A 15,074-nucleotide genomic window follows, 5' to 3' on the forward strand; every position below is an offset into this window, starting at 1 on the left:
ACTCTAGACACTTCTATTGTACATCACATTACAGGTAATACCTGGATTACCTGGAACGCTACATACTCCTCACCCAACATTAGTCAACGCCCACGTTGACACCCACAACCCACACATATCCCCCTGTACCAAAACACAACACCCCACAACATTTTCCATTACCACATCACTTTCCCCACCTAGTCTCTTATTTTTCAGCACACTTCTTAATTTTCGTTCCACCACCACCATTTGCATTTCTTTTCATTTCTTCCCTCTTTTCCCATTCCTTTAAATTCAACCCACATTTCCGTTCACATTCCCATTCCAATAGCCCTTCTCTTTAACACCACTTAATTTTGCATTCACTCCCACCATCATTTAGTTACTTCCCATTAGCACCCTTTTCACCAACATTTTCACTTAACACAAGCCCCAACATTTACATTCCCTCTTTTCTCTTTACACACATTTCAATTCACCAATAACTCCCACATTTACCTTATTTCGTTTTCCCTCTTTTCTTTACACTCATCTTCAATTTAACTCAACCCCATCATTTACCTTATTTTCTTTTTTCTTCCCATTCATTTAAACCACCATCATTTCCATCCCCCCTTTCAAAGCTTCTGTCCCACCCGAAGCACATTACAGTCAACACAACGAAGGCAGTAGTCCCGCACATCCTCCTCATGTTTGCCCCAGTAGTAAAGTTCACGAACCCGGCGGAGTGTCACTTCAGGCCCGAAATGACCCTTCCAGCCGCAGCCCCCGTGAGTCCCCCGTAGCACCAACCCCCGCAGGTAGCTGGGTACAACCCACTGGTTCCCGCTCTTCCCGTGCCACTTTCTCTCTAAAACCCCATCTCCACCCAGTTGCAGGTCCGATAACATGTTACAGAGTCCCTTCGTGGCACCAGAACACAGGTGAATCTCCTCCACAGGGGGCCGGCGTCCAGCCGCTACCCACCCGTACACCGGACCGATCTCCGCGTCCTCCATCTGTCTGCGTTTCCACTCCTCCTCGTCGACATCCATGATGGCGTCTATGTCCTCGTCTGTCAGGTCCACCTCTTGCACTCGCTCGTCCTCCCGTCCCGCTCCCCCAGGGGGCGGCGTGTTGAGGGCAGCAGGGCAAACACCACCGGCGTCGATCTCCACCTCGGCTCTTTGCAGTGCAACCGTGGGGGGTGTGTAGCGGTTAGGCTGGGCCGGTTCCCCCGGCGGTAACCCCCCAGGCTCACCCGCAGGCTCGAGTGTCGCTTCCCCGACTGCCACAGCATTGCAGGCGATGTCTCCCGCTTCCGGCTGGTATGCAGAGCAGCTAGGCTGGGCCGGCTCAACAGTCACTCTCCTGCCCAGAACAATCGGCTCTGTACTGCTCCGCTGCTCCGCTGCTTGTTGCTCAGGCTGCTCCACTGCTCCGCTACTCCGCTGCTCCTCTGGCTGTGTGTCTCTTCCATCGTTCACACTCTTAGTGCAGTCTCTGGCTAAATGCTGAGGCGAACTGCACGTCCAACAAAGTCTCACCTGTCCACCGCCTGCACGTCTCTCCTCTCCCGCTGTTCTCCAGTCCCCGACAGCTTCTTGACACTCTCTGGCTATGTGTCCCGATCCACCGCATGCCCAGCAGGCTCCCTGCTGTCCCCAGTACCTTTGCTCCGCATGCCCGGTCCGTCTCCCGGAACCGTCTCGGCACCACCTCGCCACGTGGCCCGGTTCTCCACAAGTCCAACACAGTCTTTGCGGCTCCTCCGTCCGCTTCTCTCCGTGCTGCGCGACCTCTCGTAGCAGCCCCATAAGCCCCTCTGCCCAGGCTGGTGTCGCCTCCAACAGCCGTCTGATCTCCTGCATCAAGCGGGCTTCCATGCCCGCCAGCACCGAGCTGATCCCCGTCGTCAGCTCTTCTTTTCTCCCGTTCGCCGACAGGCATTCTTCTAAGCGCACCATCACACGTGGCGCTCGTAGCAGCTAGCTCACACAGCTAGCTTGCTACCACTAGGTCGCTCGAGCCTTTGATCTCCAACTTTTCCTCCGCCGTTTCCCCTCACTCTCTCCCCTCTCGACCGAATCAGAGGCGCTACCGCTTCACTTGCTGACACCAATGTAACGTATCGCTGATACGCCAAGGAACGGAGAGTTGTAGTTGGTACAGGGTCTTTATTCACAGGCTCCTTTAGCTCCTAGCAGCTAGCTTCACACCGCTAGCTCTACACACAGCAACCGTCTCAGCTCGCTCCATAGCTAGACTGACCTCCGGCCCACGGCCGCTGGTCCTATATACCCCGTTTCCCCTAGGAACACACCCGCACACATTAGTTCCTAGCTGCACTCTAGACACTTCTATTGTACATCACATTACAGGTAATACCTGGATTACCTGGAACGCTACAATATTATATCATCACTGATGCATCTGATTGATGATCTTTGATTCTTCTGATCAGCTTTTGCCACACTATAAAACACATGTGACTGTATTAATGAGTGATAGTCACATACAATCCAGCAAGTCATTGTGCTGATTTACATCTCGGCCTTTTTTATGTGAAGCCAGGACCCCCATTTAATGAAATGTTGTCTCTCTGACCCAAATCTGAGAATATTTTCTTGATTTTGTACAGAATTCCATTAGGCTACGCTAATTTATTTTGCACATAATCTCACCAATAGGCTATCCGGAAACCGTTTTTACAGTTTATTTGAGTTAAGTTGTGCACCAGTGATGTCATTTGTCCAGGAATGACATCACTGGTCTTGCCAACCACCATTTAAACTCAAAAGAAGAAGAAGAAATCACTACACAACAACAACTTAACTAAATTCAACCCCTGACTGGACCCCTTCAAGGACCTATGTTGTGTGTGTGTGTGTGTGTGTGTGTGTGTGTGTGTGTGTGTGTGTGTGTATGTGTGTGTGTGTGGATATCGGTCGGCCCAGGCCTTGTACCGCATTCAAGACAACTCGGAACACCGTATACATTTAAACACGGAACCTCTGCCCCGGACAGATTTGCGTTCACGCTGCACTTCCCGCTCGGTCCAAAAACCAAACGCAGGCAACCCGTGTTGTTAGCATTGTAGCTACCTACTAGCTAACATTGGTAACCAAATGCTGAATTTCACATATTGCTCTAAATGCGAGCGAAACATGGATGACACAAGTATTATCGCAAGTTTTATCAGAAGAGGGATGAGTCCATCACCAAACCAGATGTTACTAAGATGTAGTTAGCTGAAAGCTTAGGTGAACAGTTGTCTTTATTAGCCTAACAGCCTGTTTACCAGGTCACAGCTGATATGAAGTAGAAAACTACCACTTTCCCATCAGACTTGAATGCAGCGTTGGACGAGAGCAGCAGTTGTTTGGTTTCTATTTTGGAGAAAGGGGAACACATAATTGTGGACCAAGGCAGCTCAGCAGGCAAATAGTAAACAAAAATAAGAAGGGAGCTCCTTGAAGTTTTACAAAAATAGTATTTAATCCCGAAGTAGTATATTCGTGTACACAGCAGTGTTACAAACAGTATATCTTCATATCTTCTTATGAAGATATATTCTGTTTGTAACACTGCTGTGTACACGAATATACTACTTCGGGATTAAATACTATTTTTGTAAAACTTCAAGGAGCTCCCTTCTTATTTTTATTTTGGAGAAAGTACAGCTATCGAAATCTCGCTTTGCACCCTTTTTTTTGGATGGGGGGGGGGGGGGACTTTTCATGTCAATGTAATAACATAGGGCCGGTAACAGTATGATTAAGAGTTTCAGACTATGTCCATTTTTGGATAAATCTGTATTTGCTATCCAGCATTCAATATGCCTACCTCTAAAATACAGAGGATCCAGGACTGTAGGTATTTTGTCAACCAGGGACTTATGCTCATTACCCCACCTGGGGCATAGCAGGCTCTCAAGAGTTCTCCAAGCATCCCGATCAGCCAACCCCTCCAGTTGTCTCCAGGTGAGGCCCATCCTCTTGGCATCTGCATCCAAATCTCTGCGCCAGCTGTTTCCTGGTCGACCTTTCTTTTCCCTTGGGGGTTCCACTTGAATGTCTTGTGAAGTTTGTGGCTGGTTTGCTGTCACTTTGATCTCATTTTGAAACAAAACTCTTCAAATTAAGCCTTTATCCCACCAAACCCCATATAAGATACAAGATCAACGTCTGTCACTCGATGTAGGCTACACACGTGTGAAATCATTGAGCTGTGTTGTGTTCCGTTACATATCGTTACAGTCATCAGCATCAGCCTCATCACCAACATCTATGTCATCAGGGGATGATGCCCCCATATACAGTATGTTCCTAATTAATATGCAGTTTATTTGATCACAACTGAGCTGGATCCATACAGCAGGTTACTGCCTCATTAGTTTCCTGGATGCAGTGTTCCTGCTCCCTCTGTGTTCTGAGGGAAGATGAAGAGTGGTGCAGTAGCATCAGACCCTGACCTCTGACCTCCCACAAAGAGAAACACCATTACAAAGCATCCGCAGAAAACATGCAGGTACAGAACACGTCAAGCTAAAACCTCTTATCTCCACTCTACATTCTGCTCCACTGTGGAGTCGTGCATCGGTGCACATTCCTCTTGTTCATTTTGAGCCATAAATTCACTGTCCACATTGTAATTTTGAGGTCAACTGAAGGAATCTACATGTTTATAACAGATCACATGTAATCTGATGAAATGGCAACTGTTATCGATTAGTTACTTGGGAAAAGATGATTGTTTACCAGACTGCAGATGGCAAGCAACCCTCCAAACTCATCTAAATGAAACCAGCTGTGATGGGTTTCTGAGAAATTGAGTCTCTCCAGCTCTCTCGCTTTCTCAGTCTGTCTAGCTTTGTTTTTGGCCGTGAAATTGGACTGGCAAAACATGGTCTAACATTGTATATTTTGGGTGTGAACTATACTACTTTAGGATGAACTATGGAGTCAGTCTTCATATCTGTAGCATGAATATGAAAGAAGCAAGTGACAGGCTGGGGAATCCAGCTTTTCTATGAGCTGTGAGCAGATCACACGTCACTGAAACATCACAGTTCAAACACACACCAAGTCCACCCTGCATCAGCAGATCCATCGCTCTTTTTACAATTTTGGTGGTAAAGTTCCAGACTTTCCTCAGTTTCTCAAGATCTCTTTCATGCTTTGCCAAATCTTTACAGAGGAATTCCCCCACAAGCTTTTCCATACTCACCTGTGGCCACACCTGTTTAGATTTGGACTGACCTTTCTTGGCTCTGTATTCCTAAATACCACAAGTGTATGCTGTGATGCGCTCAGGTCTAACAGCTCACAAGAAAGTGACTGATGTGCACTGCGTCAATGCATTGGTAATGTCTTCTCGTTCTGTACAATGTTGTGTGGTGGGTAGACTGTGTGCATGTAGGGCTTTGTACAGAGGGTGGGGGCAGATTTCCAGACAATAAAGTATGTATTTATCTGACATGCTAACTTGTCTTAATGTTATCTAGATGGAGTTATCAGCAGTTGCCAGTTTGTATAAATTGGGCTAAATAAGTCAACTTGAATCCAAGACTCACAGCAGCTAACAATTTTGATCATCTTTTGTTTTTCAGTATGTATATCTGATTTGTTGCGTTCGTCTTTGATTTGTCCAATGACTGTACACTTATAGAGCACCAAAGTCCTGCCCCTTCTGGATCAGGGCCAACACGCACCAGCATCTGATTATTATTCATTTCTTTCTGTTTGAATTGTGCCATGACTGAGGTACACATACGTTTGTCAATTTAAAAGGCAGTTTGTGGTAAAACTGTTGCACTACTGTATGAGTTATAAATCGGAGATTACACACAACCAGTCGCATAAGTGACGTTTCTCCCGCCATGCAAAGTTATATTTTAAATTGAGGAAAAATCATGTGTACTTCATGGCACAATTAAAATGGGATCAAAGATCGTCTCTTGCCGTTCACCACCACTCATTTCTTTCGACGCTGGTGCACGTGTTGAGGCAGGCGGTGACTAGCCAAAGTGAACCGTCACTTCCTGCTTTCTCCCCGTCTCCCTCTCACTTTCTTGACATGCAAAGTTATGTTTTAAATTGACAAAATTAACATTGGCACCCCGTGGCACAATTCAAACGGGATCAAAAAAGTAACGTTCTCCCTTCACCGCCATTCATATTTTTTCAGTGCTGGTACAGGGAGAAAAGCAGGAAGTGACGTTTCACTTTGCCTCTCTATAGTCCTGATGGATCCTGGGGGGAGTTGTTGGTATTTGGAAGGAGGGGGGGGGGGGGGGGGTCTTCTTGTGACTTCTTACGACCGTATGTTGTTTTGTTACATCCTTCAATAACAAACATTTTATCAACATATTTATTTTAACAACATTCCCAAACTTTGCATACCCGACCTGCACAGAAATGTGATGCTCAACATGGATGTTCAGTGGAAACAGGCCAGCGTCACAATAAACAGAACAGGAATGATTCGGAACTGATAAAACTTTTATTTCACTTTAAATTGTCTTTTACATTTTGTCCTGTTTATAACATGTAAGGTGAAACTAGAGTTGGATTTTTTTTAAGACATACACAAATCATCTAGTATTACGTCAATAACCAGGGAGGGAAGAGGTTGATTTTTTTTGTTATTTTCTTTTTCTTTTATTAAATTTTTTTTGGTGTCCTTAAGCTAAGTCTAAATTTTCACAACCACGTGCGCGCTAAGCAATAAAACCGTCACATAAGCAAACTTTTTTCTTTTTTGTAAATTTTCTTTTTTTTTTTCTTCTTTTTTAGGCAGAATACTGGTCAGTAAAAACAAAACGATTGGAGATACCAGATATACAGACAGGCTCGGTGCCACATTCACTACTGCATGGGATCTGTTTTTTTTCTTTTTTTTCCTCATCAAGCGTAGAATAACTGCCTTTTTGTTCTGCTAGAGAAAAGGGAGGATTTTTTCTTCTTTGTTTAAACTTCAGTGCATGAAAACATTTGTCCCCAGCAAAAAGGGGGGAAAAGACCAAGACACATGACTGCTCTACACCTACAGAGTGGAATGTGAAGGTGGTTAATGACAAGGTTATTGTGACACTGAGTGGAAGAACAAAACAAAAAAATCGCCTATTTCTCATCAATTTCTACTGTTAAGGGAGAGGACGTGTCCCAAACCGCCAAGGCTCTGGGCTTTGAACTTTGACCCATTCCGCTCATGGCTCATGGGAGAACCTGGACACAGAGTATTGTCCAAACTACAGATGCTATCAATTAGCTAGGTCAGTGGTTCCCAAACTGGGGGTACTACAGGGGTTGAGAGAAAGGGGGAAATAAAATAAACGTTAAAATAAATCTGCTCAGGTGTCAATGGTTAGAATGTTTTCACTCCATTTCTTATTTTGTAATGTTATATTCTTCAAAAGGTGGGCTATCATTCATTGCATCAAATGCTATAGTTTTCTCTCAGCAGTTTTCTAAACAAAATAATGTGGTTGGGTAAAGAGGGTACTTGGATTCAGAAATGAGGGAAAGGGGGAACTGAAGCCAAAAAAGTTTGAGAAACACTGAGCTAGGTTCAAACTTCCCACAATCAACGACTAAGTCTTTTCTGATTGGCTGCTTGGAGATAAGCATTGAGCCAGGCTCCTCGGCACCAAAAGCGACACTTAAAACTATGGCGTCCTTTCCATCCGTCTCGTTGCTACAAGGCCTATCCTCCACCTGAGCTTCTGTGAACACCGGTCAGGTTGTTGGGTTTGGATACACCTCGAGGGAAATAAGAAAACAGAGCGCGAGCTCTCTACTCTCCTGTCTTACAGCAGTAGTTCCCCATTTATAAAAATATATATATATTTCCGGGCGATCAGCTGACAAACTCATCCAGAAGGAGCAAGCAGTGTCTCGTTAACCAACCTGCAACTCAGTGGCTGCGTTAACCGAATATTTTCCATCTTTTACTGATTTTTTTTTTTTTACAATGACAGCAAAAACTGAAGGCTGTCTGTCATTTTAATATAGGTAATAATAGAAATTAATGAGACATTTTTACAACCCTGTCTATCAGTGACTACGAGAAAGTCTAACGCAACCTTTGTGCAACTACCCAGTTTTTGTATTTTTATACGACGCTGTACGGGTGGAAACGAGGGAGCGGCGGGTTTTCAAGGTGGTGGCACAGAGAACAAACACACCAGAGTTACATGTTGAGAAAGCAGATCCCAATGTTCAGTGGTGAATACAGTCCCGCTTGAATGAGTCCAGAAGACCTGGGTGTTGTTAGCACTTCTGTTTCTTATGAGTCCAGAAGACCTGGGTGTTGTTAGCACTTCTGTTTCTTTAGCACTTCTGTTTCTTACGTGTAAAAGTCAATGGGATTTGTGTATGGAGATTTTGGTTAAATGCATGAAATAACATCTGTGGTTAACAAAAGTTTTTGAAACGGCAAAGTTTGTGTTCAGCACGATAGTCTTCACACATGAGGACCACCTTTATGATTTTTGAAGCATAAATGCATTTTTCTCAAAACAAATTTTCAGAAAACACTTAAACTCCTCAAGAGTGGTCATCAAAAGATTATCTTACTCTACATAAAGTTTGCGGTTTCATCAACTTTTGTTAACAGACCTTATTTAGTAGGTAGTAGGTACCAGGAAGTTAACAGACCTTATTTAGTAGGTAGTAGGTACCAGGAAGTTAACAGACCTTATTTAGTAGGTAGTAGGTACCAGGAAGTGCAGGCAAAAATATGTCATCCCTGCGGGACTCTATGAGAGTATGACCAAAGACGATGGGATTTCAAACAAGACGGCCCAACTTCAACTCACTTCCTGTCATTTTGTCAGGTGGGTTTTGCCCATGGTTTTCCACGGACACTTAGGAGACTTTCGGCAGGTCTGAGTCTATTGTACCACGTGACAATTTAGGAGACTTGCTGCTACCAATGGTTAGAATTGGCGGAGCCTGCAGTGACCCGTCTATAGTAATATAATATCTATGGTATGGCCTTTCTACACGTGTCAGTAAGAGCTGTGAGAGCATAGAGGGTACAAACTAAAAATGCCGAAAAAAAGAAGAAACAAAATCAACAAGTGAAGGTAACGGCTTCAGGTAGTTTCTTTGCAAGCGTGTTTCAATGAACAACATCCACAGATCTCGGTTTCCAAAAGACAGATTTACAGTTAAGCTGTAAAAATGGACAATTTGACAGCTTTCAAAAAGCAGAAAAGGTTTTGAGTCATGAGGTTCATTTGTTGTACACACAGACAAAAAAAAAGAAAAGGGAAGTGAACAGCACGTGCTTGTTAAAGTGAAGGACCGCAGTGCTGATGTTGGCCAGCAGGTGGAAACGTCTTCTGGAACTTTCAGAGGGATTGTGTTGTTTTTTTGATTTTCCAAATCAATCTTTCAGTTTAAAACTGGAAATGTGCAGAATGGTGGAAAAACCCTGGGTCCATTTGGATGTGATTTCTAGTTCCGTGTTAATTTAACAAAACAATGGGAAAACAAAAACAAAAAAAACATTTGACTATATAGCAGGTAAAATGATTATTTGTTTTTAGATTAATCAGTGTCACAATACAGCCTTGTATGACCCTTCTGTATAAACCGCAGCAGAATTGAACTATGGCTAAAAACAAATAAAAGCAGTTTCAATCCCCCCCGACTAATTGGCAACAGTTGACCCGCCTTCTATTTTCTGGTGACAAGGTGGAGGAAAAACTAAGCATCACAGTGTTTGTTGAAAATAAATGGACAGTTTAATAACCTTTTTTCAACTTTAAACTTTTTTCAACTTTTTTCGTGTTGTTTAAAGTGGAATAAAACCAGCCATTTTGCCAGTAGACTAAGAAAAGCCAAAAGAGAAGGGAGGGACAACTATATGAATGCATTAACTCGCTAGAGAGAGGACGGGGTGTGTGTGTGTGTGTGTGTGTGGAGGGGGGGGGGGTGGTGGGGACGTACTGTCTCCTGAAATGTTACGAAGGAGGGAGCAAGAACCCTAAACAAGAAGGATAAGACATCACTCACGTCACAGCGTTCAGATTTTCCATTGGGGCCAGACTTTGGGATGAGTTATATTGAAGTGAATGGGGCGGACAGGGCAAGTCCCACTATAAACCATCATATCTGTGTAATTTCACTTTTGATTGAAAAATGCTTCCACCAGATAAAAGAAAACAAATCACATGATGTCAACTGATGCCCCGTTCGGTCATGTATCATGGTGTAGTTAGCTAATCTAGCTCTGTTTTGGACCAAACAGGGGCTTGAGTTGAGCTTTATGCAGCTGCTGGATAGAGCGATGATCTGTTTGGAGCCCAACAATAAGGAAAACAAAAACACATTTACAATGTAAATGTAAATTTTACATTTAAAAAAAAGTCAACATCATGTGTTTTCTTTAATCTGGTTGAAGCATTTTTCAATCAAAAGTGAAACGACAGGTATGATGTTTTCTAGTGGAACGTACCCTGCCCGCCCCATTCACTTGAATAGAACTGGCCCCAGAGCAAAATCTGAACACTGTGACGTGAGTGATGTCTTATCCTTCATTTTTAGGCTTCCTGGGAGGGAGGAGGAAATGAAGGGAAGGAATGGAGGAGGGACTAAACGGGGTGGAGGGCATGTTCATTCTGTGGGTGTGGATTAAAAGCCTCCCTGGTGCTGTAAGACGAGGCGCCTTGGAGTGCCATGACACTGGGAGGGAGGGGGGGGGGGGCTTGGAGTGCCATGACACTGGGAGGGAGGGGGGGGGGGCTTGGAGTGCCATGACACTGGGAGGGAGGGGGGGGGGCTTGGAGTGCCATGACACTGGGAGGGAGGGGGGGGGGCGGGCCTTGGAGTGCCATGACACTGGGAGGGAAGGGGGGGGGGGGCGGGCCTTGGAGTGCCATGACACTGGGAGGGAGGGGGGGGAGTGCCATGACACTGGGAGGGAGGAGGGGGGGGGGCTTGGAGTGCCATGACACTGGGAGGGAGGGGGGGGGGGGCTTGGAGTGCCATGACACTGGGAGGGAGGGGGGGGGCCTTGGAGTGCCATGACACTGGAAGGGAGGGGGGGGCAGGGGCCTTGGAGTGCCATGACACTGGGAGAGAGGGGGGGCGGGCCTTGGAGTGCCATGACACTGGGAGGGAGGATGGGGGGCGGGGGTGGAGGGGTAGGGCCAGGGTTGCCAGATCCCGCGAGAGAAAGGCGAGGTCTGGCAACCCTGAGCAGGGCTGGTTTGTTACATTTCCTTGGTGAAGGTCAGGTACGATTCATGCTGTTGGTTATACAGAAGGGAGGTCAGGAGACTGGAGGAGGGAATGAACTGAGCTGTATATGTGGAAGAAGAGAGAGAGAGAGAGAGAGAGAGAGAGAGGAAGAGAGAGAAGAGGGAGGAGGTGGGGGTTAACAGTGAAGTGCGCTCTAGTTCTCTCCCTCTCCGGCGTCGGCCTCGTCTCCCTGGTTTTCTGATGTCCAAAGCTGCAGGGAAGACACAAAATCAAGACATTACCAATCAATCAGCACATCACATCATCTGCCTCTATTAGGGATGGCAAAAATGAAATTTTTGGGACCATCAACCGACCCTCATTAACTGATCTTTATATCGGTTAACCAAGAAGATTAAAATGCGCTATTTGACTGTCTGTGACCCATTCAATAATTACCATACAACAAATGCTTAATTTGTTCATTAGAAAGCGTTTATTTTTACATCTGCAAGCAGAAAAAACACATTAACAAAATGAAAACAAGTTGAATCCTCCAGCACACTAAACAAAAACATTAATCCGATACTTCTTAGGAGCTGCACGCATTGATGAGAAGGAAAAGCTGGCAGAAAAAAAAGACGATACTCATAATTCTCAAACAAATTTTTTAACTACACGTCTTATTTAGTGTAAAACTAGAACGACCCCACCGCAGATATATGCCTCCGCCAACAAGTGAGCAGTCGTCATCCATGTCTGTCCAGACTTTGACGTTTGAGCCAAATGTCAAGAAATTCTCTCAAGGCGTTACTGAGATATTGAATTAACATTTAACAAGCTTGAAAATGGCGTTGAGGTCACAGTGACCTTGACCTTTGACCACCAAAATGTAATCAGTTCATCCTTTAGTCCAAGTCGACATTTGAGCCAAATTGGAAGAAATTCCGTCAAGGCATTCCTCAGATATTGCGTTAACGAGCTTGGAAATGGTGTTCGTGAGGTCACAGTGACCTTGACCTTTGACCACCAAAATGTAATCAGTTCATCCTTGAGTCCAAGTGAACGTTTGAGGCGAATTTGATTAAATTCTGTCAAAGCGTTGCTCAGATATCGCGTTAACGAACATTGGACGGACAACCCGATACCATAATGCCTCCGGCCTGGCTATCGCCGGCGGAGGCATAAAAAATCAATAAAAATACTATGTACAAGAGCTGGTCAGCAGTTACAACTGTCGACTATGACCTGTTGCAGATTCTGTTTGAATGCATTGAGTGAGGTGAGGGATGTGAGTTTGAGTGTGTTTTGAAGTGTGTTCCAATCGTTTGCTGCAGCAAAACCAAAGGAAGTTTGACTGTTAATCAATTAGTAAAGTTACTCTGACGTGTGTGTGTGTGTGTGTGTGTGTGTGTGTGTGTGTGTGTGTGTGTGTGTGTGTGTGTGTGTGTGTGTGTGTGTGTACTCACCGTGAGGTTGTCCCTTAGTAGCTGCATGATCAGAGTGCTGTCTTTGTAGGAGTCCTCGTTTAAGGTGTCGAGTTCAGCGATGGCCTCGTCAAACGCCTGACAGACAGACAGACAGACAGGCAGACAGACAGACAGACAGGCAGACAGACAGACAGACAGACAGACAGGCAGACAGACAGACAGACAGGCAGACAGACAGACAGACAGACAGACAGGCAGGCAGGCAGGCAGGCAGGCAGACAGACAGACAGGCAGACAGACAGACAGGCAGACAGACAGACAGACAGACAGACAGACAGGCAGACAGACAGACAGACAGGCAGACAGACAGACAGACAGGCAGGCAGGCAGGCAGGCAGGCAGACAGACAGACAGACAGACAGACAGGCAGACAGACAGACAGACAGACAGACAGACAGACAGACAGACAGGCAGACAGACAGACAGACAGGCAGGCAGGCAGACAGACAGACAGACAGACAGACAGACAGACAGACAGACAGGCAGACAGACAGACAGACAGGCAGGCAGGCAGACAGACAGACAGACAGACAGACAGGCAGACAGACAGACAGACAGACAGACAGACAGACAGGCAGACAGACAGACAGACAGGCAGGCAGGCAGACAGACAGACAGACAGACAGACAGACAGGCAGGCAGACAGACAGACAGACAGACAGGCAGACAGACAGGCAGGCAGACAGACAGACAGACAGGCAGGCAGACAGACAGACAGACAGGCAGACAGACAGACAGCAACACAGGAGGGACAAGGTCATGGAAACTAATTTAAACACACATACATCATGTGCTCCATTTACAATGTGTGCTCTCATAGAGTACAGGCAAAAGAGCAGGACATTCATGATAATTATATATATATATATATATATACAGTGGGTTCGGAAAGTATTCAGACCCCCTTAAATTTTTCACTCTTTGTCATATTGCAGCCATTTGCTAAAAGCAATTCATTTCATTTTTTTCCTCGTTCATGCACACACAGCACCCAATATTGTCAGAAAAACACAGACTTGTAGACATTTTTGCAGATTTATTACAAAAAAACACTGAAATATCACATGGCCATAAGTATTCAGACCCTTTGCTCAGTATTGAGTAGAAGCACCTTTTTGAGCCAATACAGCCATGAGTCTTCTTGGGAATGATCCAACAAGTCTTTCACACCTGGATTTGGGGATCTTTTGCCAATCCTCCTTGCAGATCCTCTCCAGTTCTGTCAGGTTGGATGGTGAACGTTGGTGGACAGCCATCTTCAGGTCTCTCCAGAGATGCTCAATTGGATTTAAGTCAGGACTCTGGCTCGGCCATTCAAGAACATTCACAGAGTTGTTCTGAAACCACTCCTTCGTTATTTTAGCTGTGTGCTTGGGATCATTGTCTTGTTGGAAGGTGAACCTTCGGCCCATTCTGAGGTTGTGAACACTCTGGAAAAGGTTTTTGTCCAGGATATCAATGTACTTGGCTGCATTCATCTTTCCTTCAATTGCAGCCAGTCGTCCTGTCCCTGCAGCTGAAAAACACCCCCACAGCATGATGCTGCCACCACCATGCTTCACTGTAGGGATGGTATTAGGCAGATGATGAGCAGTGCCAGGTGTTCTCCACAAATACCGCTTAGAATTAAGACCAAAAAGTTCGATTTTGGTCTCATCAGACCAGAGAATTTGATTTCTCAGAGTCTGGGAGTCCTTCAGGTGTTTTTTGGCAAACCCGATGCAGGCTTTCATGTGTTTTGCACTGAGGAGAGGCTTCCGTCGGGCCACTCTGCCATAAAGCCCCGACTGGTGGAGGGCTGCAGTGATGGTTGTCTTTCTAGAACTTTGTCCCATCTCCCCGCTGCATCTCTGGAGCTCAGCCAGAGTGATCTTTGGGTTCTTCTTTACCTCTCTCACCAAGGCTCTTCTCCCCCAGATGCTCAGTTTGGCCGGACGGCCAGTTCGAGGAAGAGTCCTGGTCATCCCAAACTTCTTCCATTTAAGGATTATGGAGGCCACTGTGCTCTTAGGAACCTTAAGTGCAACAGAATTTTTTTTGTAGCCTTGGCCAGATCTGTGCCTTGCCACAATTCTGTCTCTCAGCTCTTCAGTCAGTTCCTTCGACCTCATGATTCTCATTTGCTCTGACTTTACACTGTGAGCTGTAAGGTCTTATATTGACAGGTGTGTGCTTTTCCCAATCAAGTCCAATCTATATAATTAAGCACAATGAAGGTGTAGGCCCATCTCAAGGATGATCAGAAGAATTGGACAGCACCTGAGTTAAATATACAAGTGTCACAGCAAAGGGTCTGAATACTTATGGCCATGTGATATTTCAGTGTTTTTTTGTAATAAATCTGCAAAAATGTCTACAAGTCTGTGTTTTTCTGACAATATTGGGTGCTGTGTGTGCATGAACGAGGAAAAAAATGAAATTAATTGCTTTT

General features: G+C 45.3%; 1 protein-coding gene across 1 annotated transcript in view; it reads right to left on the minus strand.

Annotated features, from left to right (window-relative positions):
• Positions 1-10,910: 10,910 nt before the first annotated feature.
• Positions 10,911-15,074, minus strand: part of LOC310799250 (14-3-3 protein beta/alpha-1) — a 35,380-nt gene continuing 31,216 nt past the window's right edge. Inside the window, exons 6-7 of the mRNA XM_083661821.1 lie at positions 12,623-12,718; positions 10,911-11,424 (exon numbers count right to left, since the gene is read on the minus strand). Coding sequence (XP_083517947.1) covers positions 11,368-11,424; positions 12,623-12,718 — 153 coding nt within the window. The 3' untranslated portion in view covers positions 10,911-11,367. The remainder of the gene's footprint in view (positions 11,425-12,622; positions 12,719-15,074) is intronic.

The sequence above is a fragment of the Poromitra crassiceps genome, assembly GCF_964638095.1.
Source record: "Poromitra crassiceps genome assembly, chromosome: 27".
In the NCBI taxonomy this organism is placed as follows: Eukaryota; Metazoa; Chordata; class Actinopteri; order Beryciformes; family Melamphaidae; genus Poromitra; species Poromitra crassiceps.